The sequence below is a fragment of the Ptychodera flava genome, chromosome 7 (assembly GCF_041260155.1).
Source record: "Ptychodera flava strain L36383 chromosome 7, AS_Pfla_20210202, whole genome shotgun sequence".
Classification (NCBI taxonomy): Eukaryota; Metazoa; Hemichordata; class Enteropneusta; family Ptychoderidae; genus Ptychodera; species Ptychodera flava.
In genome coordinates, this window is record NC_091934.1 from 21,934,319 (window position 1) to 21,960,398 (window position 26,080).

General features: G+C 37.6%; 2 protein-coding genes across 2 annotated transcripts in view; one reads left to right on the top strand and one right to left on the bottom strand.

The window, feature by feature from the left end:
- Positions 1 to 6,778: 6,778 nt before the first annotated feature.
- LOC139136168 (uncharacterized) lies at positions 6,779 to 12,977 on the bottom strand. The gene is made up of 6 exons (XM_070703918.1): positions 12,778 to 12,977; positions 11,193 to 11,239; positions 10,414 to 10,473; positions 9,794 to 9,921; positions 8,839 to 9,036; positions 6,779 to 7,708 (listed from the first exon to the last, which is right to left on the bottom strand). The coding sequence occupies exons 1-5, from the start codon at positions 12,856 to 12,858 to the stop codon at positions 8,852 to 8,854; spliced, it is 501 nt and encodes a 166-aa protein (XP_070560019.1). The 5' UTR covers positions 12,859 to 12,977; the 3' UTR covers positions 6,779 to 7,708; positions 8,839 to 8,851.
- Positions 12,978 to 16,481: 3,504 nt separating this feature from the next.
- The window catches only part of LOC139137020 (uncharacterized), a 42,072-nt gene continuing 32,473 nt past the window's right edge, over positions 16,482 to 26,080 (top strand). The window contains exons 1-3 of the mRNA XM_070704932.1: positions 16,482 to 16,631; positions 18,618 to 18,664; positions 21,588 to 21,653. Coding sequence (XP_070561033.1) covers positions 16,569 to 16,631; positions 18,618 to 18,664; positions 21,588 to 21,653 — 176 coding nt within the window. The 5' untranslated portion in view covers positions 16,482 to 16,568. The remainder of the gene's footprint in view (positions 16,632 to 18,617; positions 18,665 to 21,587; positions 21,654 to 26,080) is intronic.

Consider the following 26,080-nt stretch of genomic DNA (forward strand, 5'->3'; position numbering starts at 1 on the left):
AGAAAATAAAATTGTTCTGTGATATTTAACAGTCCGGGTCAGCTCCAAAATTGGAGACTCATTATGATAATGTATTCCGGCATTCAGCCAATCATCGACCAGATTACATCATTAATAAAGTACAGGTCACGCTGGGTCACAAATTACCCACCAAGTGTGATCGGCAGTTTTGGGCCGCTTATTAAGCCCCTGTCTTGTGAATTTCGACGAATTTCGACAGTCAACATAATCCACATGTTCTGCAGAAGGTCATGTCCAACAAGGAGTCCGATTAGTGAACAAATATTCGAAATATTGACGATTCATTTCTACACCAAGTTTATCGATTTCGCTCAAGTACCGAGAATCATTTTGTGGATGTTCGTCATCTCTATTACAAATACTGTTATAAGGGTTATTTGTGTAGGTACGCGTATAACATTTTGCAAGAAAGAAGAGCAATGTCAGAGCTTTAAAACGATACCTGTTTTGTAGTTGTCAAACGCAGACTAAAAATGGTACGCGATTTTGAAAATGTGTTGACAGAGTGGCCACACAACTGTTCCCCATACGGTAGAATTTGTATCGCTGCCATCTCCGATACAAATGGGGTATTCTGAACGATCTGTGTAGGTACACGATTTACATTTCGCAGGACTTCAAGCCAGAGTCTAGGAATCACAGCGATGTATGGGTTTGGTTGTCTTAGCCAGAATAAAACTGGTACGCGATTTTGAAATATTGTTTTGACAGAGTGGCCACACAACTGTTCGACATTATGACAGAATACGGCGCGGGAGTTCGACACAGTATGGCGTACGTAACGAAGGACGCATGTGGAGGTTGCCAGGAAATACAATTTTTACTGATGGCGCGCTGGCCGCTGATTGGCTAATGGAGGGGGGAAAATATTATGGTATAGCGTCTCCAATTTTGGAGCTGACCCGGACTGTTTAAAAGATGCGGGTTTGTGGACAGAATGGCCGCTATCATATAGGCCTGCATGTAGCTCACTTATAAGCAAATTATAAGCTCCTCTGTTAGTCACGCGAGGCATATAAGATACTATAGGGTGATTGTCCGTCGTCATTCGACTGTCCGTCTTTTGTCCTTCTACCGTTCGTTAACAGTTCGATGTCCCATCGCTTATGCTTTGATTTTGCTTTGATTTGAATTTATTAGGCAAATATTCAGAAAAACGATAAAATACAAAATGTTAAAGTAAATACACAGAAATACAAATAAAATAACACCAAGCACAAATTACAATGTTACAATTAAAGGAAACGCCACTGAATATTACTTGCCGAGGATTGCACAAAAAGTTAAAAACTTATTTCCATTGTGGTCCTCAAAAGAAAACACAAAAATCACATGAAGACAATGTCACTCCGAATATCAAATAAATAACAAAATGGAACCACCAAACAAACAATCTGTACACGCCGAATAGAGCGGGCGCAGGTACCCTAGCCATCCAATTTTGTGTACAGATAGTATTTGACCTTCTTTTTAAAAACTTGAGAACAATGGCTAGAGTTGTGAATACTCAAAGGAATGTTATTCCATAACTTAGCTCCTGTAATCTGAAACGAATGTTGACCATGAGAACGAAAGGCTGGTGAACGAACAGAATATGAGCTTGATCTGGTAGGCCCTATTATACGTATGGCAGTTCATTGTCAAATTGAAATGTTCAGAGAGATAACGGGGTGCAGTATTATTGATCGCTTTATAAACGTGATTTAGTTTAGCAGCTGTACTCTTTGTTCAACGGGCAGCCAGCCAATCATTTTAAAATGCTTGGTCGAAACATGTGTTCGCGGAGGTAAATCTAGAACGAATCTGACCAATTTGTTTTGTGAATATTGTAAACTCGATTTCGTACGCTTAGTAAAACTGGCAAACCAAAATGAACATGCATAGTCGTAACGGCATTGAATAAGAGAGGAAACTAATAATTTTCTGATGTCTGAGTCTAAATATTGAGATTTCCGATAGAGAAATTTGAGTCTGGCGTTTACCTTGCTCAAAACAACGCTTGCCATAGACTCGCCATCAAGCGATTGATCAATTTCCGCTCCAAGGTATTTCACTGATGTTTTCTGTGAAATTTCTGTACTATTACACACAACTGACAATTTTGAGTTAAATTTCAGCTTGCGTTTAGAAGCAAATAAGATTGACTCTGTCTTTCCAAGGTGCAGAGACAATTTGTTGTCAATAAGCCATTCATTAATACTCGAGAGTTCATGACTCAACTGCTGCTCTACCTCTGTAGTATTCTTACCAGAAACTAACAAAGCTGAATCATCTGCATATAAAAACAATTTACACGTCACAGCACATTCCATGTCATTTACATAAATCAAGAATAGCAAGGGCCCTAAAATGGAACACCGCTAGTTATAGTTTGAACATCAGAAAAAACACCAGATACATCGACAAGTTGCTTTCTGTTTGAGAGATACGACGAAAACCAGTTAACGGCAGAATCTGACAAACCGATGGCTTTTAGTTTACCAAGTAAGATTGTATGGTCGACTGTATCGAACGCTTTCTGTAAATCTAACATGACCATCCCAACATAATTGCCCTTATCCATTTCCATGCGAATGTAATCTGTTAAGACCAGAAGACATGTGTCTGTTGAATAAGATGTTCGGAAACCGGATTGAAACTTATACAAAAGATTTGAATCTTCAATGTACTTAGACAGTTGATCATGAACTACTTTTTCAATAACCTTTGAAATTACACTCAATATTGACACTGGTCGATAATTGCTGATATCTGTTTTACAATTCTTCTTGTGTAATGGGACTACTCTTGCTTTCAATTTCTTCCAATCATTTGGAAATTTCCAAAAATTAAGTGACAGATTAATAATATGTGAGAGTGGACAAGCAAATACATCAGCCGCATCTTTCACAAACTTGGCTGGAATACCATCCAAACCAGTAGCCTTTGATGAATTGATGTTTTCAAGAACTTTGCAAAGGTAGTCCTCACCAACAACAGAGAACTGAAAAGAATCAGTCAGAACACCCTTGTTGGAATAAAATAAGTTAATACTAGCTATGTTAAAACGACCCATGCCAATAGGGAGTTTCTCTACAAGACTTGAAGCAATTGTCGTGAAAAAATTGTTGAATTTACTAGCTACTCTTGCTTTATCGAAAATGATGGAAATGCCATCACGAAGTCCAATGGAATTGGTAGCCGCTTTTGACTTAGTTGATGAGCCCAAGTCTTTTAGTGTTTTCCAAAGTTTTCTAGGGCATTTTTTTTCCTGGAGGAACTTCGAGCTAAAATACGAATGTTTTGCCTTTTGTATCAATTGACGAGTTGAATTTCTAGCTTTTTTGAAATCGGTATAAACACTCAAATCGTTGGACTTTTTAAACTTGGCAAACAACTTATCTCTTTTCCTGATACTATTTAAAATATCGGCATTCATCCATGGCTGAGAATTTTGCTTCAGACGAACTTCTTTCAAAGGAGCTACCAAGTCCAATACCCCTATAAAAAGATCCTTAAAATTATTCCAGGCAGAATCAACATTGTCACAGTCGACAACTTTAGACCAATCAACGCCCCGCAATTTAGTTTGAAAATCGTGCTTTGTGTTATGATATCAATCTGACGTTGGGTAAGGGCTGTGGGTATTTCAAAATTCAAGCTAAATTCGAACTTCCTCATTCATGAGATTCCCCATGACGGTGATAAACAATGCTGACGCCACAGCCCACACCAATTAAGTATTGACAACATGTCTGGCGCAAACGTGCGGGTGTAAACAATAGGTTAAAATAAGAATAAAAGGGACTGTAAATCTACGTTTAAAAGAGATGGACGGAGGAGCATCGACGGAGGAGCATCGACGTAGGAGGAGAATCCTGAAGACCACGCAGAACAAGACAACTGCTGGACGCTCCTCTCCTCCATGATTTAGACATCTCGCTTTCCGCTACCCCCGCACTGTTTTGTTAACTCGGCAATTTTAGGCAGTAGTTTAGTAGTTTACGTAAGTGCTCGAGCTAGCTTATTTCATTAAATTTTACACATTTCATTTTGCATCATAAATTTCCAGTGTTCGTGTCGGTCTATTCGGATGTCAGCACGATTCTGTAAAGGTACCTCAGTCTTAGCCAAGCGAGTTAGCCCTACCAAGTGAGTGAAATTCCCCCACTATATTCCCCCCGCTCAAAACCTTCCCGCGTGACATGGTGGGGCGATTGCAATATGCTGTACGCACAATGTTACTGAATCAGACAGAGTAGAAATTTCTAAGAAAATAAAAGAACCTGAGCTTTGTAGAAATGTTTTAGGAAATAAAAAGACTTTCAACTTATAAAAGAGTTGTTTGGACATATATAGTATGGTCATTGTAATCGTGAGAGCAATAATGCATTTTACTCAGTCACATTCCGAAAACAAAAGCGTCCCCTATATTATACCTCCCTCAAACATCCATCGCTCCACCACATCTTCCTATTGAAGATGTGACTTCTTCTTATTTCGATCATTTCACCTATATAAAATGCATTATTGCTCTGGATGGGCTTATTCTCTGAAACCACTTGTTCCCATGGTTTTAAACTTGGTATGGATGTTTGGATATGGATACTTTGCTGAATTCTCACCTTCTGGTGGCCATCCCTGCGTGAGTACAATTTAACAGAAAATATCGATGTGAAGGTCTGAGAAGACAATTTTTGAAGATCGAGCTGTCTCTCACACGACGCAAATAATCCTGTAGTGTACAGTGGATTTTGTTAAGAAAACACTATGCCATTATATTGCTTTCAATAATTAACAGAGTGTCATTTTTTTCAAATTTTGTTATTTCAATTTGAACGTTTTATCATGGTAATCACGCGGACCAACAAACTTTCACCAGACGGTTTCAAGAGTCATACACCCAACTACGCCCAGATGTCTGACAAAAATGTGGGCGGTAACGCTTTCGACACGTGAACCCTAGATCTTAAAATGACAAGATATCTCTGAATTACAAGCCTTCCTTAAATACTTCTCATGCCATGTAACCGGGTGCGGCAGCTATAGCCTGACAAATTAGGCAAAAGATGGTTTCCCTGTCGACTGGAGACTTCGCCGTGGCTCTTCATGGTGATTTGTTCAGTACAACAGGTAAGATTTGTGAATAACTCAATTGCTATGATTCCGCCATACCAATATACTCATCTATAGCCCGGTACAATTTGGTCCATCCATTTTGCGCCTTTTAAATACAGGCTACTTGTACAAATGTTCTAACGCCATCAAACGCAGAATTCGATCATTCACCAGATGCAATATTATAATCCTCATTGCATCCAGGTGTATCCAATTTCTTTTACATTCGAAACAAAGGTACTCAGGACATTTCTAGAGGTTCTATCAAACGTTTTAAATGTCTCCTTTGACAGTTTCTTCGACTGCTGTTAGGCATTCAAGAGACTACAGTAAACCTTGCCTAAACCTACATGTATATCTTCGTCATTACCGACTAACAGTGGTGCATTCCATTGACAATTTTGACTGCGATAGCTCGTTTTTTAGACCACATTTTTTGAGAAAATTTCCTGAATGAGGTATTCTAAAATCTTGTCGCTGTGTGACTGGATATTTATACAATTAGGAAGTCCGACAATCATTGAAAAACTAGAGTTTCATGAGTTGACCTGTGAGCTTGGGAGATATATCAATTGTTTTTACGACATTTCTTTGCATTCTTTCCGATTGACGTATCGATTGGTTACACAAAAATCTAAATTTTACAATAACATTTAGTGAAACAGCCGTGTTTGTCCATTTAACCCGCCAAAGCTCGGTCAACTTCTTTCATCTCCATGTTGATGATGTATTTTGTAACCGAGGTCACATGATTGTGCTACCTTTTTAGCTCACGTGTTCACCAGCAAGGTATAACCACAGGCGGCCCAAACACTATTAATAAGTTTATTGAGTTTTTCTCAGTTTTCTCTATCAGTTCTTCTCCTTTTCTTCATGCTCTGACTGATCGTAGTAAATAAAATAAATGACTTTATAGCCTAACCTAGCCTCTTGACTCTTTATTTATTTTACACCCCATTACAAGGACGTTTATCTCTCATATACACACATCTTGTAATTAATTAGTCAACATGACTAATTATGCTAATCCGTGGACTTATCAGATTTTTATGGGTTAGTCAACATCGCGAAAGATACTCCTTTTTCATTTACATATCATCTTTGCAATGTTGACCAACCCTTGATAAGTCACTTGTACAGTCAGTCAGTTTGAACAGTGCGGACCGAACGATGGAATGGCTATTGTTGGCCATTTCCCCTGAAAATTTTTATCTTGATAGAAGTTCCACTATGTTTCCATTCATTCTTTTATCGTCCGGCAGAGATCATCCACGGAACGTGTATCAGGGTCATTGGTTATAATTTTATCAGATGTACTTTAGGAAGGAAGAAGTCACTCTCCTTGACAGTTAAAATTCAGATTTAAGGGATCAAAGTATCATTTTGAAAGTCCCCCGCAACTTGTTACTGTTGCCCGTCAACTTATCACTCATCTCTCTCTCTCTCTCTCTCTCTCTCTCTCTCTCTCTCTCTCTCTCTCTCTCTCTCTCTCAAATAATATATGACATAGGTGCAGAATATATATATATATATATATATATATATATATATATATATATATTATATATATATATATATATTATATATATACTGCATCCATGTCATACATAGAATATGCACTCACACATGTGCATACAATGATCCATTTTTGTTGTTTATTATGTTGACTAATATCCACAATGGAAATACATCTAAAGTATTCAAATGTTCATGTCATTACATTATAAGAACATGAATATTTTTCTTGGATATCTAAAAGGTAAACACGAACAAAAGTTAAATAAGTTTTAAATTGTTAAACATATTTCACACTATTTGATGTTTTAGTTTAAGTTATTCACCCTTTATTAAGAGTTAGGTCTCGTATTATATACAGTTAGGACAGAAGAAATCTATGGTAACTGGAAAGGGGATGATATACTGTCTCAATAAATCTCATGTATGTCATTCAAATATTGCATTTAGTGTCGAGACCCATGGCATTCGTGTACAATTTCTGCAGTAGTTCAAAGAAAACTTACTGGTACTGCCACTGCGAACGCAAAAGGTTATTAAAATCATCAAAAATTTCTTTCTTTTTATGAAAACTTCGTAATACATCACTCGCAGAGGAATTGTTGTAATTCGGTGACAGCAAGTTGAGTCGTCGAGTACAATGGACGGATGCGTTGAGTCAGCTTCGGTATCGTTGTGTATTGGTGCAGCGATGTGTAGCATGCCACTAAAATAGCTCTAAAATAAATCTTTGTCAACTGAGTCTTGCTGTCTCACCCATTTATTCTGCATAAATGTCGATAAAAACAACACAAGGTACTAATGAAGATTGTCTGACTGCAGTATTGGACTGCAGTATTGAATGCTTTCTCTCTCACAAACTATAATAATTTATGAACTAAAAATGTCATCATTTGAATTATACATACGAGGGTTGGATGAAAAGTTTTGAGCCTAACTGTGAAGTCCAACTGGAACGAGTTTTTATGCTATTTATCTTTCAACATAGCCCCCCTTGCGGTCCACACACTTCTGCCAGCGGCGCTGCATCGCTTGGATCCCTACTTTGTAGGTTTCGTCTTGGTCGTAAAAAGTCCTGAAAGACGGATATGACGTCATCATCATCGTGAAAATGCTTTCAAGCTAACTGTTTCTTCATGATGGGGAAGAGATGAAAGCCTGAGGGCTCTAGGTCAGGAGAGTATGGTGGTTGTGGAAAGAGTTTGAAGCCGCAGTCACGCACTGTTGCCATGGCAATGACTGACTTGTGGGATGGGGCATTATCCTGATGGAACAAGATACCTTTTCTCAACTTTGGTCGTTTTTTGATAGCCTCCCATAACTGCCTAAATAGAATAGTACTCTCAATTGATAGTTTGTCCCTTTTCTAGGTAGTCCACGAACACAATAAGAGTTTTTAGGGGGCGCTGCAACCAACACAAAGTATTTTGCTCAGAAATAACTTTTTTTTGCAAATATTCATTCATTTTTAGTTAATTTTTTAACCCAAGATTAAAATATTGGCTGGGTTCACCTTTTATCTTGTCAAGCAGTCGTAAATTGCGTGATAAAGAAGTGTTAATTTATGCAAATATATGCAAATCACCCGATTTCCTGGCTTCTTTTCCCTCCCAATTTCAAAATTTCCAAAGAAATTTAGCTCCACTCTTGTTGGGTCAAATTTTCTGAAATGTTCACATTATGCTCTTTAAAGACTATATGACAAAATAACCATTTTGTTTGCTAATTAAGTTCTTTCATTTTGAATAAGAGGCATTCTAATCATGATTTTAATCACTGTTTTTGAGTGTCCATCTTTCAACCCATGTCATTTAGAATGAAGATAAATAATGCAAATAAAATAGTCATTTTTTCTACATATACTCTTCTTTCAAGTGAAATATTGAATTTCAGAAAACAGCGTCAAGTTTTTGATTTAAATTAATTTTTATCATTAATACCAAAATTGATGTTTTTACCCCAGATATACACCCACTTCATCCTTAGAGTAAACTACTGCTACCATACTAAACTTTTGAGTCTCTGCTGTTTGAAAATATATAGTACAAGGGGGTTTCCTTGTCATCTTTGATCAGAAATATTGCTTTGGAAAAAACTGCCTTGGCAACATGCAGTTCCCTCTTAAAAACATTAGCAACGGAACTTTTTTTTACGGACATTAACATGAGACACGATCGTGTAACTTGTATGACATCACTTACTTACCAGTTAACTTAATCTAGGTCACGACATCGTATGGCTGCTGAGGGTTAGTCTGATTGGGAGGGTATACTTCCTGCTGATTGGGATAGCCTTGACCTTGTGGTGGGTGGCCTGGCTGTAGAGGGTAGCCTCGCTGTGGAGGGTAGCCTGGCTTTGGAGGGTAGCCTTGTTGTAGTGGGTTGCCTTGTTGTGGAGGGTAGCCTTGATGATGAGAGGATGAACAAAGAGTGAATTAAATACAGAATTGGGTTTTGATGAATTTTACCATTGACCATGCATCATGTTGCAAGGCTTTGCTGAATATATGGCTATCCGTAACTCGTTTAGTAGTGAGTATACTGATAAATCAAACAGATAGGTACGATATTGAATCTCGACGTTTCGTGCAAATCATAGAACTATAAGAATCCCTTTGAATTTTATGAATGGGTAGTTTGTATTGTGTGTGGCTTCTCAAACGTCAACACATTTCTCAATGGGCAAGAACTGGGTGATAAGTGGTCAACTTGGATTCAAAATGCTCAAAATTTGCTTCATAATGACACAAGAAGTCATCCCTAGATCTGTGGGACAATGTAGTTTTGACATGACGTAAAACACAGTACATTATATATTGGCATCTGTTCAGGTGTCTTTCAGTATCCTCATGCATGAATAAATCAGTGGTCAGTAAAAAGCTAAATTGCCCGATATTAGCTTGTATTCCTGGTTCAATGTATCAATTAGTCACTGATCAGTCTATGTATGTATGTATGTATGTATGTATGTATGTATGTATGTATGTATGGATGTATGTATGTATGTATGTATGTATGTGTGTATGTATGTGTGTGCGTGTGTGTGTGTGTGTGTGTGTGTGTGTGTGTGTGTGTGTGTATGTATGTATGTCTTTGCTAGGTGACTGGGTGCCATACGTTGTGAGTTCAAATCCGATCTAGAGTTCAAGGATAAGCTTTACCCTGATTGTTTTGGCCTCCTACGTTGATATTTCGTACCGTGGTCCTACTTTGTTTTTTCTTGTAATATTTATATATAGCGATGGCAATGGCGATACATACACCAATTGGCAGAGCAATGACCAGTATCCTGCAAAGTTAGAATAATAAATAAGATGCAAACAATTTTTGTAAAGTATATGAACAAAAAATCATCTTTATTTCATCTTTCCTCCTGAATCCATTGTTCCCTTGTCAGAGTTGAGTCTTTGTAAGACCTACACTACAACTACTTGATTCTCTCATTATGAAGATAAATGATATTAGTACAACGTGAAATAAAATTTGAATATGAAAAATGACAAAAGACATTTCAAAAAATGGCAATGATTATGCATGACGAAAACGATCATGTGCAATTGTTCAATAAACTGGTGGGAAAGTTCGTACTTATCTTCAAGTTAAAATGAAAATTACAATGAGCAGGGCAAGTCAATTTTTGCTTAAAATGATAACAAAGAATGGGTTGCTATGTTTCTTATGTGCTATTGTATCTTCAGTTCATGATTTTCGTTTTGCTGATTGGTTGAAAAATTAACTAAAACGTTACTACGGGAATTATGGTTTTCTAAGATGTACCTACCATACGAAAATATTGGTACAGCACGAAGTGTCCCCACAACACCAGTATAATCCAGTGCAACTGATTGAAATTAAAAAAATAATGATTATCAAGTGTTTGGTATATCAATCACGCAAGACATGTATATACTGGCAGAATGCGATATACTTAGTCATGCTCGTTGATTTTTTCCAAACTCGAAGCTTCCAAAGTTGAATTATGCAATTTATCATAAAAGGTTTTTTATCTGGTGAAATTTCTTTTCTCGTGTATTGTGTTTTTTTAACTTCTTCATCTATTTTCTCCTTTGTAAGGTTGACTGTGGTTCAGGGGCTTTAGTGGTTGCTAAAGGAGAAGCACATAGTTAGTATAGGTCAAATGGAAAGGGGAGGAATAATAATTGGCTTGCGGTTTAATTAAGATATAAATATGAATACAGCTGTAACCTCTCAGACAAGAAGGGGTATCTCATGCTATTAAAATGTAATTTTTGTGAAAGAAAGAATGAATTTCAGTGAAACAGGTTTAATAACTCCATTGGCTAATTTCGATCATCTGTGATCAAATTGAAGAATTGTGTTGCAAATATTATGTCAGTAATTGCAGATCGTAAATTATTCGAAAAATGAAAAAAAAAATGATCACAAAATTCACGACAAGAATCATTTTGCATGATTTCCGTCTTCTCGTCGCAATCACGAAGTGATCTCTTCTGGGAATAGATTGATGAGCCCCATCTTGGATCCATCTCAGTGAATATAGATAAGACCAATTATCTTTTGAAAACCAGCACCACTCACTAGTATACCACGTAACCTGAGGCTGAACAAACTTGTTTAGACAACACCTGTTTGCGAAAAAAGGAAAAAAATTGGATATTTTTATCAATGGAAACTTTTTAGTTGATTAAAATACTATTTATCTTTGGTTTCTTTGATCTTCATATTTTTGAACTGCAATTTAAAAAAAAAATGAAAGACAGCGTCGTAGGCTTTCATTGACGTCTTCATCATAGTATAAGATTATTATCATGAAGCATGTCCTTCATAATATCAGTATACTCAGGATCACAATTGAGTAAAAACACTATAAGGACCATTGGAATGGATGACGTAATCCGCTTTGAAATTCAAAATAAATACTGATCATTTTCAAATTTCTCAAATTATACATTCCAATACAATTTCTTTGTAGATGTATTGTACCTCAAGTTTGTTACCGCGGTAAAGTTAAGACTTGGCATTACCAGATCGGTGATTGAGACAGGAATATTACTCGATGCTAACGAAACTCGTAGGAGAAAATCGAATACAAACAAAGGTGCCTGAGATATGGGATTCAAATTTTCACGTCCTATAAAGTTTTAATTCTGAAAAATAAATGTTAGAGACATCCTGACAACATTGTATAGCATTATGCAGATTTTATTTTAATTACAACAAACAGCTTGGCGTCTGATGACATTCCTGAGAATTGTGAAGTTGTACATGTGTGTTTTCTGACAGTTTAGAATATGACACCTATATTACACATACAAGGGAGCATTGTTGACCGGACAAAAAGCCTGTGACTTTTGAAATGAGTCATGTTACCTATGGCAACGACCTCTTTCAACTCCTGCATTTGTCATACCAATGACAAGTCACCTCTTAAGCTAAAATGTTTTGACATAGTCTGCAAGTCCAATAAATATTGAGTGAAAACGTCGTTCCCGCACATACACCCCGTGTACGTACATGAAGGCTGTGAAAACACCGAGTTTGCATTGTGTGTGACCTAAAGTTCACCTTCCTTTGCATAAAGCTACCACCTCTACCGTAACGGCAGAAACACTGCAGAAAGAATCGGTTTTATGGTCTAGCAACATAAGAGAGACCATTATGTTGACAATTCATTTGCAAGCGATTGCAGGGCATGCGCACATTAACAAGCATCGGCATTAGCCGTTATTCACCCCAGAACCAGACAATACAGGTCTTCATTTGGCAGTTCGTATTTACAAAAGCCGTATTTTACATCTAAAAATGCGAGCTCTCACTCGCTCTCGAACTCTTGAAAGGGTGGCTCGAGTCTTCTTGACAATTTCGTTCTTTCATAAGTAAAAGTCTACTGATTCGACAACTGTGCAATTACGACACATGAGAATGGCAGAAGCACAAATAACTTCCCTTCTTATTTGCATAATCAACGCCACTGTAACTTGATGTGTCAACGGCACAGTCATTAAAGAAGTCAAATATTCCCCTTAGAATGAAACGATCTCCAGAAACATATTTGCTCAACCAGTAGTTTTCTCTTAGCTATGTCCAATTTTACAACATACCTGCAAGTGCGTTCTACACGCACAGTGAATGCATTCAAAACGAAAGAGAAGTTTTATACTACCTGAGATACGCGACAGATCAGAAGCGAGCACGCAAAGAGAGCGCCAACCCTTCCTGACACAGTCTTCTCAAATATCATCATCCTTAAGCAGGTTCCTGTCTTCGGGTAGGCAAAAACGATGATAAAGTAAATTACAATGCAGAGAATGCGAAATACGTTCTACAGAACTACACTGATGGTTACCCAGCAACTAATCATTTGCTTTATTGCAGCCTGTACACGGAGGTTTATAAATGCCACGTGGCAAGCTAGTACACACGCAATTTACAGCTCCCAGGTTTGCCGTGGTAAAGAATTGGCAGCAGATGTATCATTTATCATCTTCCCTAATGTACGGCAGCCGAGGAGGCTCATCAAACCATTTTATGTATTACATACTACGCATTTCAAAATGTTAGTTTTTTTCTAGCTTTCATATCAATTTCAGTATTAAATTTCATTTCCATTATAAATAAGTTATAATGGCGATTTTGACTTCGGGTTTCCTTTCCGTTTTGATATTAGTTTTCAAATCTAAATTCATTTATTTTTTAAAATTAAATTAATACCAGTTTTGATTTTTGTTTTGATTTCTCTTCTGATTTTAATTTTCGCTTTCATTTTAATTTGATTTTGATCATGGATGTTTCTATTCGTCACACCAGTCAGGTTTGTTCTAATCTTGGCTAGCAAGCTAATGATATTTCAGTAATTAAAATATTTAAAATTTCAGAAAATGACATTAAAATGACAAGCTTACCCTCACATTTCGACCTCAGTTTTAGACAAAATCAATGAAACCATCGCGAAAATCATTTTCGCGATGGTTTCGTTTATCGTGTCTAAAACCTGGGTCGAATACACGTATGGTCACCCATTCATTCAGTATCTTTCAACATGTCAAACAATATTAGCAGTATCTCGCATCAAACAAAATTCATGAAAAATGGCCGACTTTGTCCCTTTAAATACCTCTCGTAGGCAACACAGCGTGCTTCAAATAGTAGGATTCTGATCGATTGCATGTTCCATCCTATCATATTATGTTTGTAAAGTACGTTTCTTTTTCTTCTCACATAGCCTAATCACTCTGAAATACCGAATTTTCAGCTCCAACACAGCCTGTATAAATCCAATGACATTATTGTTGACAACAGAGCCAATGCAACGAACTCACATAATTGAAAAGATTTGTGTTGTTAGTAGTATGCAAACTGCGGTTTCTGGCACACACCTCCTCTGAAGCCTCCATTTCACCCAGGTGGCTCACAACACGCATCTCTCGCTGAAACACGCGTAGTAGTAGTAGACTACCGGTTCTGCATAAAGGTTAATAATTAGCCCGACCTTTCGGTTTCATCTGATAAGTAGAGGCCAAAGCCTTTGAGTCTTTTTTCATCTGAACAGCATCGAAAGTCGGCAAAGTTAGTGTATCGCTTCCACCATCGTAGCGTTCTCATTTTCGTTACCGCAGAAGATGCCCGGCCCTAAACAATCGCCGTTTCCAGAGATGATGTCCTTTAGCTCCGCCACCTTGACAGTGACATCGTGCTGTCATTCAACCACATTTATACCTTCGTTCGTGGCTGCATCCATCGTGCTGTATGTACTTTTCGTTCGGTGTTAACTTTTCCAACTGGAGCTTGCTCTGTATACCCGGATTCTCCACCATGTATTACCATTAACAATTATCTTCCTCGGGGAATCGCCATGCGAGAGGATGCCGGGATACAGAAACAGCGTAGACACTCCAAGTCTTCAAAGATAACGCTTATTTCTTATAAATGGATGCTACATATTGCATATTGCCAGATAGTTCCTTCTCTCAAGATGTTGTCCCTTCGTCTGAGCTGGTGTTCGTAAAGACACATTCTATATACAATTCAATCTGTACAATCCTTATTTACATACAAATGAAATGCAACGTCTCCTTCTGATTATAACGTATTTGGTGCCAAGGTACCTACATGTATCAATGGCCAACACCATAAACACGAGCATTGTGTGTACTTGCTAAATTTCTCACATAACGTATAGCCATCGCACATAATCAATAAGTCTGAACCTAATCATTAACCTTTATGCAGAATTGACGTCAAAGTCAATGACGCAACACCTGTGTTGGGACAAAGGCGATGATTTGGCGGAAGTAAGCTCGTAGAGTTCAAAATTTTAGGCTGATGACACCGGCAAAACGTAATTCGGGGCGAAAAAAAACCTTATTCAAAGGTACTTAATCGATATCTAGAAGTATTTATATATACAGTTTAATAGAGCTGGTAACGCATGGTTATACTCTTATATAATACACCTCTCTGAAGGAGGGGCAAAACAAGAATGCAATGCAAATAACATTTAATAGCTATCCAATTAAGTAACCAGTTTTCAAAATTACAATCCAGAAGATGTCTGTTTACTGTGACCAGAGTATTGTATGCATGTTGGCAATTTCTAGTACGTATGCTTGCATGAATGCATGTATGGGTGTATGGATGGATGAAAAGATGTAATGTCGATGTAAGACGTTGTGTGCATTGCTTATACGCTTTGTTTATGAACATGTATGTGTAGGGTACCTTTTTGTATGTCTTCACACACAAAATAAAGACGAAGTTTCAGCCAGTTCTTGCAGTTACTAGTGGTTTTCTTTATCAATTGCAGGTCTGTCTCCTGCAAAAGACTACGTTTATGCCATATGACTCATTCTACGATACCACATTTTAGCCTTCTGCATCCTGGCGGTACCCATCGACTTAAAACTGGTCTCAGATTTTGCTAAAGCTCACATAATATATCTCCACAAAAGTCACAATAATTAAAGTGCAATGATCCATACACAAGTTTTTTTGTTTTTTTGTTTTTGTTTTGTTTTGTCTTGTTTTTCCTTTACTGCATATTGGCCAGAACTGCTCCCTCATATGATTTTTTCACACAAGTCTATAGTTGTACAAACATGCTTATACGGACATATTTTCTCGATAAATTTTCACCCCAACTGGTGCATATGAGTAATTTGAGTTACACCAATATCGGTAAACCGAACAGATGCGTACTATGTAAAAGTTTACCGCACGCTACTAGTTGAACACAAAGGCTGTCTAGTAGGAATTTTCCCACCTTGTCTTACCACATTCCACGGCACTCCTGCAGCTTCAAAAGCTGCCTGGCCCGACACATATTTTGGCACTCTCGCAGCATTACACGCTGCCTGGTCTTAAACACTAGAGAACATTAAACAAAAGAAAGATGATGAAAAAAAAAAACGCTGAGGGAAGAAAGATAAATATAGAAAAGCACGGTTGAGTAACCGTGGGAGAGGTAAGTGGCGTAGTACAGAAAAGTACAAAGACAAAATGTAACGCAAAGAATGAGTAAGAAATGAAATTTATGCATACAGTAAGAGACGGCCGTGGAAGTAGTCTACCAAATGTAAAGAGAATTGCTTAACCAAGGAAAGAAACGGGCTGAGATGAGAGCAATGTAAACCAAGTAAACATCTCAGCTAGGTCTTTTTGCTCGTTTTCACAAAGTCTTCAACTTCTGTGGGGTTTGGTTGTGAAGCCATCGCTGATCCGCTGGTCCTATTGCAAAGCAGAAGGGGACAACGTATTGCCACCATTTCATACCTGACTAATTTACAAATGTGCATTGATATCACTTCGTGATGCGGATCTGAATAAGTCGATATTTCTTATTCATATTGCGTCTGTCGCAGTCACGCCACTACTTATATCCGGACTCGCACGATTTGCAGCGAGTTTTGAACACTTCTGCAAACGCTTGTCCATTAGAGCCGACCAAATGATCGAAAGATGGCTTCCCTGTCGACTGCGGTCTTCGCCGTGGCTCTTATGGTGATTTGTTCAGGACAACAGGTAAGATTTGTGAATAACTCAGTTGCTATGATTCCGCCATACCAATATACTCATCTATAACCCGGTACAATTTGGTCCATACGTGTTGTGCCTTTCTAATACAGGCGACATGTGCAAATATTAACGCCATCAAACGCAGAATTCGATCAATAACCAGGAGCAATATCACAATCTTCATTGCATCGAGAATATCTTCTTTTACATTATTTTGAATCAGAGGTACTTCGGACATTTCTTTAAAGTTGAATTAAACTAGTTAAATGTCTCCTTTGAGAGTAATACCACAGTTTCTTCGATTGTTCTTAGGTTTTCAAGAGACAGTAAACCTTGTTTAAAGCCAATCTTCGTTATTACCAACTGGTAATTTTGTACGCAATAGCCCGATTCTGAGACTACATAGTTAAAGTTCATTTCCTTGTCGATAAAGAAATGAGGTTTTCTAAAATCTTGACTGGGTGTGTCATCTTGACTGGGTGACTGGGTATTTTAAAATAAGGAAGTCCGACAATCATTGAAAAACTAGAGTTTCATTAGTTGACTTGTGAGCTCGAGAGATATGTCAGTTTTTTTTACATTTCTTTGCATTCTTTCCAACTGATGTATTGGTTACACCTAATTCTAAACTTTACAATAACAACTGTAAGTAATACAGCCGTATTTGTCCATTTAACTGCCCAAGCTCAGCCAACTGATTTTGTTTCCTTGTTGATGACGTATTTTGTAACCGTAGTCGTATGATCGTGCTACCTTTTTAAACGAGCATGACAATCGCTTCGCTATGCCCAAAGGGTGTTTCTTCAGGCACAGAACCGCCCACCGTGAAACAACTCGAGCCATAAATCTTCTGACTGATAGCGACAAAGGACGGCTAGAAATGGTCTGTGGGCATCCAACCACGTAACTCGTTCCTACTGCCCTTTACACTTTACACCTTCAAGTGACCCAGAGAAAAAATATTACTGGCAGCCTTTTCAGCAAATAATTTGACCAACAATCAAAGGAAGCAACAAATTCGATATTTTTTTTAATGAGAACGGTGTCAATATTACAAGCATAACAGCTTAGCGTGTTTTGCAGTGTCCTCCGTCCCTCCACCAATCCACCATCCACTAAACCAAAACAGTGATCATGATGTGTATAAATTTGTTTACTGAGTCTTCAACTTTGTACTGAATGAAATAATATCATTGACAAGACTATTAAACCGTAATGCTACCGGTTACAAAGGCGATTGACATCTGGTACTAATCACTTTGAACTGTGTGTATCGGACGAATGCATGGTGATATGTGACCATTTCCCCCCAAAAATTTACCCTGATATAAGTTCCACTCTGTGCCAGTTTGATCCATTGTAGTCCGGCGATCATTATCTCACCATTGCAATGGAACGTGTATTGGAGACATTGAACATAATTTTATCGGATGTATTTTAGGAAGAAATATTGTATATTGTATAACAATCACAACAGTGTCTATGACAAAATATCATAGTAAGATATTATTTATGGTGCACTGGTTTAAAGATCTAAAGTTTTACAAAATGCACGCTTCATGTCGGCCGCGAGTATCTGTCATGCTATGACATGTTACCTATAACATCAAAGCTCTGTCACTCTGGTGGTGGAGGGGGTGTGTATCCGTGATAAGATTGGAGTGACAGTCGGTATTTACAGGGATATCGCTCTATATCCCGTCGCTACCCAGAACACAGCCTAAACTTTCGTTCAAGAAGCGTGTCGTCATACTATATCTAGTAAGCTGTCAGAGCAACACCGATGTGTTTTGTCTAATTCCCCCAATCCCCATTTACTACAAGTCATATTTGTAATGTAACTTCCTGAAAACCTACTAAATGAAGGCGTTCTAAGTTGCGGAATTCTTTCTAAGTTTGCTTTGTACGACATAGCTTAAGATTCAGATTTTATGCAACACCTGTTGCTTGACCATTTGTGCAAGGATTTGTCTTTATTTCTTTCCTACACAGGCATATTGTTACGAAGTCTGCTCAGAGTCGGATTCGCTAGTATATTAGTAAGTAAAATTTAGCTAACTGTAAAAGAAAGAAGCCTGTCTATATATCTGAACCTATTTCACAATCATGAACATTGACGTTAAAGAGATATTATCACAATCCGTAGATGATGATTCTTACTAAAATTGGAACTCGCGTTATAATGACGGACGGTATCAGCTATTATCCTAATGTTCATGTTACTGCCATGAATGTATTGCGTTTCACAGGTACAAGACCAATAGAGCGCTACACAAAATCACACGCTTTCTTCAGTTAAATACCAATACCGATAATACCAAAATCAAACGACTCGAACAGTATTTGCATGCAAGGCAGTGTGTGGAAACGGCGACTCTTTCTCCTGTAAAGTTTGATTGAATATTATTTTCGTCACAGTCCCTTCACGAGGGACTATGGTTTCGTGGTATTTTCCAATTCTGACGCCACTTGGCAATTGCGATGCGACATCGGTACAATAGAACTAAAAGACGCTCCGTTGTACCAACACCTGGCACAAAAGCTGAAAATGGTCGAACGACGTAAGCACGGTCACTGTACAAAAACGAGTGGAATGACCGTGGCTTACAGACTTCGCTCGACTTATATAGCTAGTAGTATTGACTGCTACTAAAATTCATATTTTACAAGTATAACTCCTACTTTCTTTCGGCCCGTACTTATGACATAGCGGCAGCTGTGTACCTTACCTCACTTCACCTCACAAGAAAAACATTGTCTATGTATTCGACCCGAGTGCATTGTATCCTGATATAGCCTCGCCAGTCACAATCGTTTTATCACACGTTTTGAATCAGACAAGGACTTCCGTCAGAAGAAAGTCATAATGAAAATTGGGACCATTCTTGAGGTTGCTAATTCAGCAAACAACACAGGCGATAATTGTGATTGTCTCACAGTCTTCAAACACTCCCATCAGAACATTTACATCAAGTAGTGGAGAACGAATTCAATTTTAAAATACCCCATGTGTAGGTAAAGCTACATCCGAATCAAATAATATAATAATACAAAATTGACAGTCCCTTGATGACGCCGATTTTTTTTATGCCGGTGATAATGAGGGGGCCAGGGCCTCGAACGGAATCATGTTCAGTTTCAGTTTTTGCTGCACCAAAGGGTGTAAAGTGTAAGACGAACGCTCGAGAATACCGCGACATTGGCACTATAGGCATTATCGGATAATATTATCTAAGTTATCTAAGTTAGAGTCTAATATTAGACGAGTGGGGAAGAGGCAGATGCCCGACTGCTGTTTTATCGGATAATATCCGATAAAATCGATAATATTGTCTAAAATCTAAGTTAGTATCTAATATTAGACGAGTGGGGAAGGGGCAGATGTCCGACATTCCACTGGAAGAAACTGGAATGCGAAATTAATTGCCCGGTCACCTTCCGGTTCGTCTAGTCTCGAGACAAAGACGATCTCGCTTGTGTGAAACACTGCCGTTCTGAAGATTCACAACGTTTTATTCAGATCAGAAGGCATTCATGACCCACTGGGTTTAATCTCCGCTCCTGCTAAACAACAGCATCTCGTTGACGTGTACACATGGTAAAAATAATCGATCTTTATTTCTAAGTTTCTCAAAAGAAGTTCAGCATTGTCATAAAGTGAAACTTTGATCATGACACACTACAATAATATCAAGAGATCGTTCGGAAAACGGGTAATGATTGGATCAGGTGATCATAGCCTGGTAGTTCCAGAAAATTATCTAATTACATCCACTTTCTCGTAATCCCATGGAAATTTGAAAAATTGATATAATCTGCCTAGTAGTCGTTTTCGGGGCAAGGATATGGTGAACAGTAGGACATTCGTTCGCTTCATCGCTTGTCAACACTCACGTGTGTAGCAAATAATCTGCCATGGCGTAACCGACGCTGAAGTGAAAACGTTGATAACTCAGTACGTATTGACCATTTATACCGGACAGATGGTTAAGTTTTTAAAAGCAGAGGGTATGCAGGATCAAAATATCAGAAATAAAATCTTCTGGGGATGTTACTTTACATTGCGAGTCATTGATGCTATGCTCGGACATGGACCCTCGAGGTTCTATGGCTCGGAGAAGTGCTTTGGCATTCACAGCAGAACAAGTTGATCGACACTCTTTAGCATGGAGGTAGACTTTAGCAACGGTAAAATTGTGCACAGACACACGTCACTGATATGAAAACCTAGCTTTAACTATTTTTTACGGCTGGGAAGTGTGCCTTCACGATAAGTGCAGGTATAATGTGATTTCAAAAAATGGAAAAAGTCTATAGAAATTTGCCGTGTAAATTTCCTCCTGTAGTACTATTTGATGCGGACCATCGCTGGTGCAGTCAGTCAAAAAATAAAGTCGTAGCCTTACACCATGGAGCTAGAAACGGATCTGGCTCCATGCTTACACCGATACGTTGTACCAATGTATAAGCCGCTGATGATCTATACACGTCCAGATACACATGGTTAAGTGCCAATCTACTCTTGCATTGCACGGCCAAAACCGGTATCGATTTATCACTGTGACAGTCCCTCCTCCAAGCAAGAGACGTCCTTTTCTAGCTCCATGGGTCAACCCATGGATGTAAGGGTCAGCTATAGTCCGTATCGTGTTGAGGGATTTAGGGTGAGCATATCATGGTCATCATGGTCATTGCCATAATGCTGGCCAGAAAATTTCATCGTCAATAATCCCCTCATTACCTAATACTGTGACCAAACTAACTTCATTTACACTTCGCCGCGAAATGCATACTGGTGGCGCTTTTCGCATCTGATTAACAGGCGTTAATAGGTGTACAAGTTAGCATCGGCGAAGTTGTAATGTACAAGTCTCCACTTTATGTTTTATTGATTATTTTCAAAGATCGCCCTCAATTCCTAAAACCATTAACCTTATAATGTAATTCATTTTGCTACACAAGCTGTTCTGGATTGTATCGGTGTTGTGGAGACACTACATGCTGTGCTACAACTAACTACTGGCTCTGGTAAGTGCATTGACCTTGTTTAGAAATTACAAACCGAGCTGGGACGTGTTTCAAATGTCAAATTAAGTCACATACACAATTAAATGTCACCACTCATTACAGCAATAAGGCCAAAGTAAGTAAATTCTTTGTTTTGCGTCCACTCAAAATCCTAAAAGGTACGCGGGTAAGCAGTTAAAAAACACACACAGAAAATTTAACACAAAATCTGTTTGCCTTTATTGGACAATTTTTCTCAAACAACATGAATACTCCTGTCACAGTGTGACACACTGTATGATCACTGTATGCATTTTCATGACAAATGGATCAAAATAAACAGTCGTTCTTTGACGTTTGCTTTTCTTTTATTAGTTTTAAATTTCTTTCTTGTGCATTCAAAGTGTCCACATGTCAGTACCATTGCACAGCAACTTGACAGCCTCATCAAATTACTTAAATCTGGACAGTTTGAGGAATGGGTACACTATAACAGCATACAGTAACAGTCGTTTGTCCTCAAGTTCTTGTACGTTTCTTTCAAGTTTCTTGTAATTTTATGCTCTGATGGAGTGTCATAGTTTTGCTGAAAGGTGTCTGTTTTGAAAGAAAACACCAAACAGATACGGTAACTTGTAGCCTCTGCATTCAATTTTAGAAAGATGGGGCATCAGAGAGAACAAGACATTGGTGATATAATGACAAAAGTATTCCCTGTAGCTTCCTTGGGACCATCCGTAAAACCAACACCTTTCCTTTCCATCAAATAAAAGAAATCATTTCGCAATTGTCAGTCTCCACACACAGACACATCAGACCCAAATTTAGGTGGACGCTTCACATCTATATTCCTTGCACTTTCAAAGTACCACACCCCAGATTGATTGAAAAGATGAAGTATCATGGCATAAATGGAAATATTCTACAAATACAAAAGAGCGAGTAGTCATAAATGGAGCATCATCTAAATGGAGAACACGTCACAAGTGATGTCCCACAGGGTTCAGTTCTTCGACCAGTACTCTTTCTAATCTAAATCAATCACATTGGCGGTGAAATTAGTTCTGAACTAAAAAAATTACAGACAATACCAAGACATATCACCCCTTGCGAAATTGTAGTGATCCTGAAATTCTACAAGCTGGTTTGGACAAGCTACAAAAGATGAGTGAACACTGGCGGACGCATATTGGCTACAACAACCCCTTCCATAAATACTCAATGAACAACATTTCACTGGGACGTACAACTGAAGAAAATGACTTGGGCGTCCTACTTCATTCTACCTTAAAACCTTCAAGCAAATGTGATAAGTTTGCAATAAGGCAAACAGAATGCTTGATCTCATCAAATGATCATTGTCGATCAAATTAAAAAAATGTCATTCTTCGTCTTTACAAGCAACTTGTGAGACCACAGCTCGAACATGCAGTACAAGATTGGTCACCATGGCTACAAAATGACATAAAAATCTTAGCACGGCAAATAATACCTAAACTCCAACACTACAATTATGAAAATAGACTTAAACAGCTTGATTTAATAACACTTGAACAAAGAAGAATTCGTGGCCACATGATTCAACTCTAGAAAGTTATCAAAGGCCATGACCACTGTAACCTGCACTTGAGTTAGCAGCCAGAACTTGAGGACACTGTCCCAAACTTCATAAACTAAGGGACTGGACACAAATTACAGGGGGGGGGGGGGTGGGCCGGTGTTTTTTTGGGGTGGGTCGCCATTTTTCGCGCAAGCATTTTTGAAGGGTCATAAAATTTTATGCATGCCTATGGGGGAGGGTCACCTTTTTTTAGGCATCAAAGCAGAAATTGCATGTGCACGTATTGAAGAATATGGAATACTGAAAAAAGAAAAAATACCTCGTGGCAGTTTCATTTTCTGCCATTTCCATTTTCGGCGCGCCCTTCGGGCGCACATTTAAGGGTATAATAAACAATGTATTGATGATCCACTCTGGTCTAATCATGACCATTAATACTAATAATTAGGTGTACATAATTGCACAGATTTACTTAGTTTTGTATAGGAAAAAAATTTAATAGTTTTGTCATAGACAGCTATGTATAGTGAATCAACATTTCAGTGAAATTCCAAAATCAAATTTCTTGCACAACCATGGACTTGAAACCACTCTGGTCTAATCATGACCATTAATACTAATAATTAGGTGTACATAAATGCACAGATTTACTTAGTTTTGTATAGGAAAAAAATTTAATAGTTTTGTCATAGACAGCTATGCATAGTGAATCGACATTTCAGTGAAATTCCAAAATCAAATTTCTTGCACAACCATGGACTTGAAACCACTCTGGTCTAATCATGATCATTAATACTAATAATTAGGTGTACATAAATGCACAGATTTACTTAGTTTTGTATTGGAAAAAAAAATATTCATAGTTTTGTCATAGACTGCTATGCATAGTGAATCAACATTTCAGTGAAATTCCAAAATCAAATTTCTTGCACAACCATGGACTTGAAACCACTCTGGTCTAATCATGACCATTAATACCAATAATTAGGTGTACATAAATGCACAAATTTTCCTAGTTTTGTATTGGAAAAAAAGTATTCATAGTTTTGTCATAGACTGCTATGCATAGTGAATCGACATTTCAGTGAAATTCCAAAATCAAATTTCTTGCACAACCATGGACTTGAAACCACTCTGGTCTAATCACGAACATTAATACTAATAATTAGGTGTACATAAATGCACAGATTTACTTAGTTTAGTATAGGAAAAAAATTTAATAGTTTTGTCATAGACAGCTATGCATAGTGAATCGACATTTCAGTGAAATTCCAAAATCAAATTTCTTGCACAACCATGGACTTGAAACCACTCTGGTCTAATCATGATCATTAATACTAATAATTAGGTGTACATAAATGCACAGATTTACTTAGTTTTGTATTGAAAAAAAAATATTCCTAGTTTTGTCATAGACTGCTATGCATAGTGAATCGACATTTCAGTGAAATTCCAAAATCAAATTTCTTGCACAACCATGGACTTGAAACCACTCTGGTCTAATCATGATCATTAATACTAATAATTAGGTGTACATAAATGCACAGATTTACCTAGTTTTGTATTGGAAAAAAAATATTCATAGTTTTGTCATAGACTGCTATGCATAGTGAATCAACATTTCAGTGAAATTCCAAAATCAAATATCTTGCACAACCATGGACTTGAAACCACTCTGGTCTAATCATGACCATTAATACTAATAATTAGGTGTACATAAATGCACAAATTTTCCTAGTTTTGTATTGGAAAAAAAGTATTCATAGTTTTGTCATAGACTGCTATGCATAGTGAATCGACATTTCAGTGATATTCCAAAATCAAATTTCTTGCACAACCATGGACTTGAAACCACTCTGGTCTTATCATGAACATTAATACTAATAATAAGGTGTACATAAATGCACAAATTTACCTAGTTTGGTATTGGAAAAAAATTATCCATAGTTTTGTCATAGACTGCCATGTAAAGTGAATCAACATTTCAGTGATATGCCAAAATGAAATTTCTTGCACAACCATGGACTTGAAACCACTCTTGTCTAATCATGAACATTTATACCAATAATCGAGTGCACATAAATAGACGATTTGCCAAGTTCTGTATTTTAAAACAATTATTCTTTGTTTCGTCATAGACTACAATGTATAATGGATGAAGTTTTTATGCAAAATTCCAAAAAACAAAGTTCTTGTACACAGATGCACGTCTTACCACCCTCTTCTGATCAAGTACAATTATGACAATTATTCAGGGTCCATATATGCACAAAAAGTGCATATTATTAATTGTGAAAGAATTTTTTTACAGTTTTGTCATAGACTCCCATGTATAGTGGATCAACATTTTGAGTGAAATTCCAAAATCAAATATCTTGTTCACATGTGCACTTGTAAACAACCCATGCTAATCAAGTATATTTATATCAGTTATTAAACATCTATAGATGAACAGATATTGCTAGTTTTATATTGGAAAATACACGTTCATAGTTTTCTTATAGTCAACTACCATGTATAGTGAATCAACATTATCGATGAAATCTAAAAATTACATTGTTTGTACAGGCATGCACTTTTTACCTGCCACTTCAAGCAAAGTACATTTACATGAATTATCACACACATATGATTTGAAATTTTTTTGACAAAGCGTTATATCAGCCACATTTTGCCTTCCTTCTGGGAGGGGGATTTCAAAGGTATAGCAAGTCAGAAGGGGGGTCTTGAACACATTGCGGGTTTGTTGGGGGTATTGAGTAACAGGGGAGGGTCATTTATTTTCATGCACGGATAAGGGGGAGGGTCACTAATTTTTGTGCATGAACCTTTGAAGGGTCACTATTTTTCATGCAGCGGTGTTTCGAAAAACACCGCCCCCCCTGTA

What these genes read in the sequence shown, in the direction of transcription:
- LOC139136168 (XM_070703918.1), bottom strand. Translation starts at nt 12,858, where the DNA reads ATGATGATATTTGAGAAGACTGTGTCAGGAAGGGTTGGCGCTCTCTTT. An exon ending in TGATCTGTCGCGTATCTCAG is followed by an intron (nt 11,240 to 12,777) that starts GTAGTATAAAAC and finishes TTTCGCAAACAG; the next exon opens with GTGTTGTCTAAACAAGTTTG. An exon ending in TGTACCAATATTTTCGTATG is followed by an intron (nt 9,922 to 10,413) that starts GTAGGTACATCT and finishes CTAACTTTGCAG; the next exon opens with GATACTGGTCATTGCTCTGC.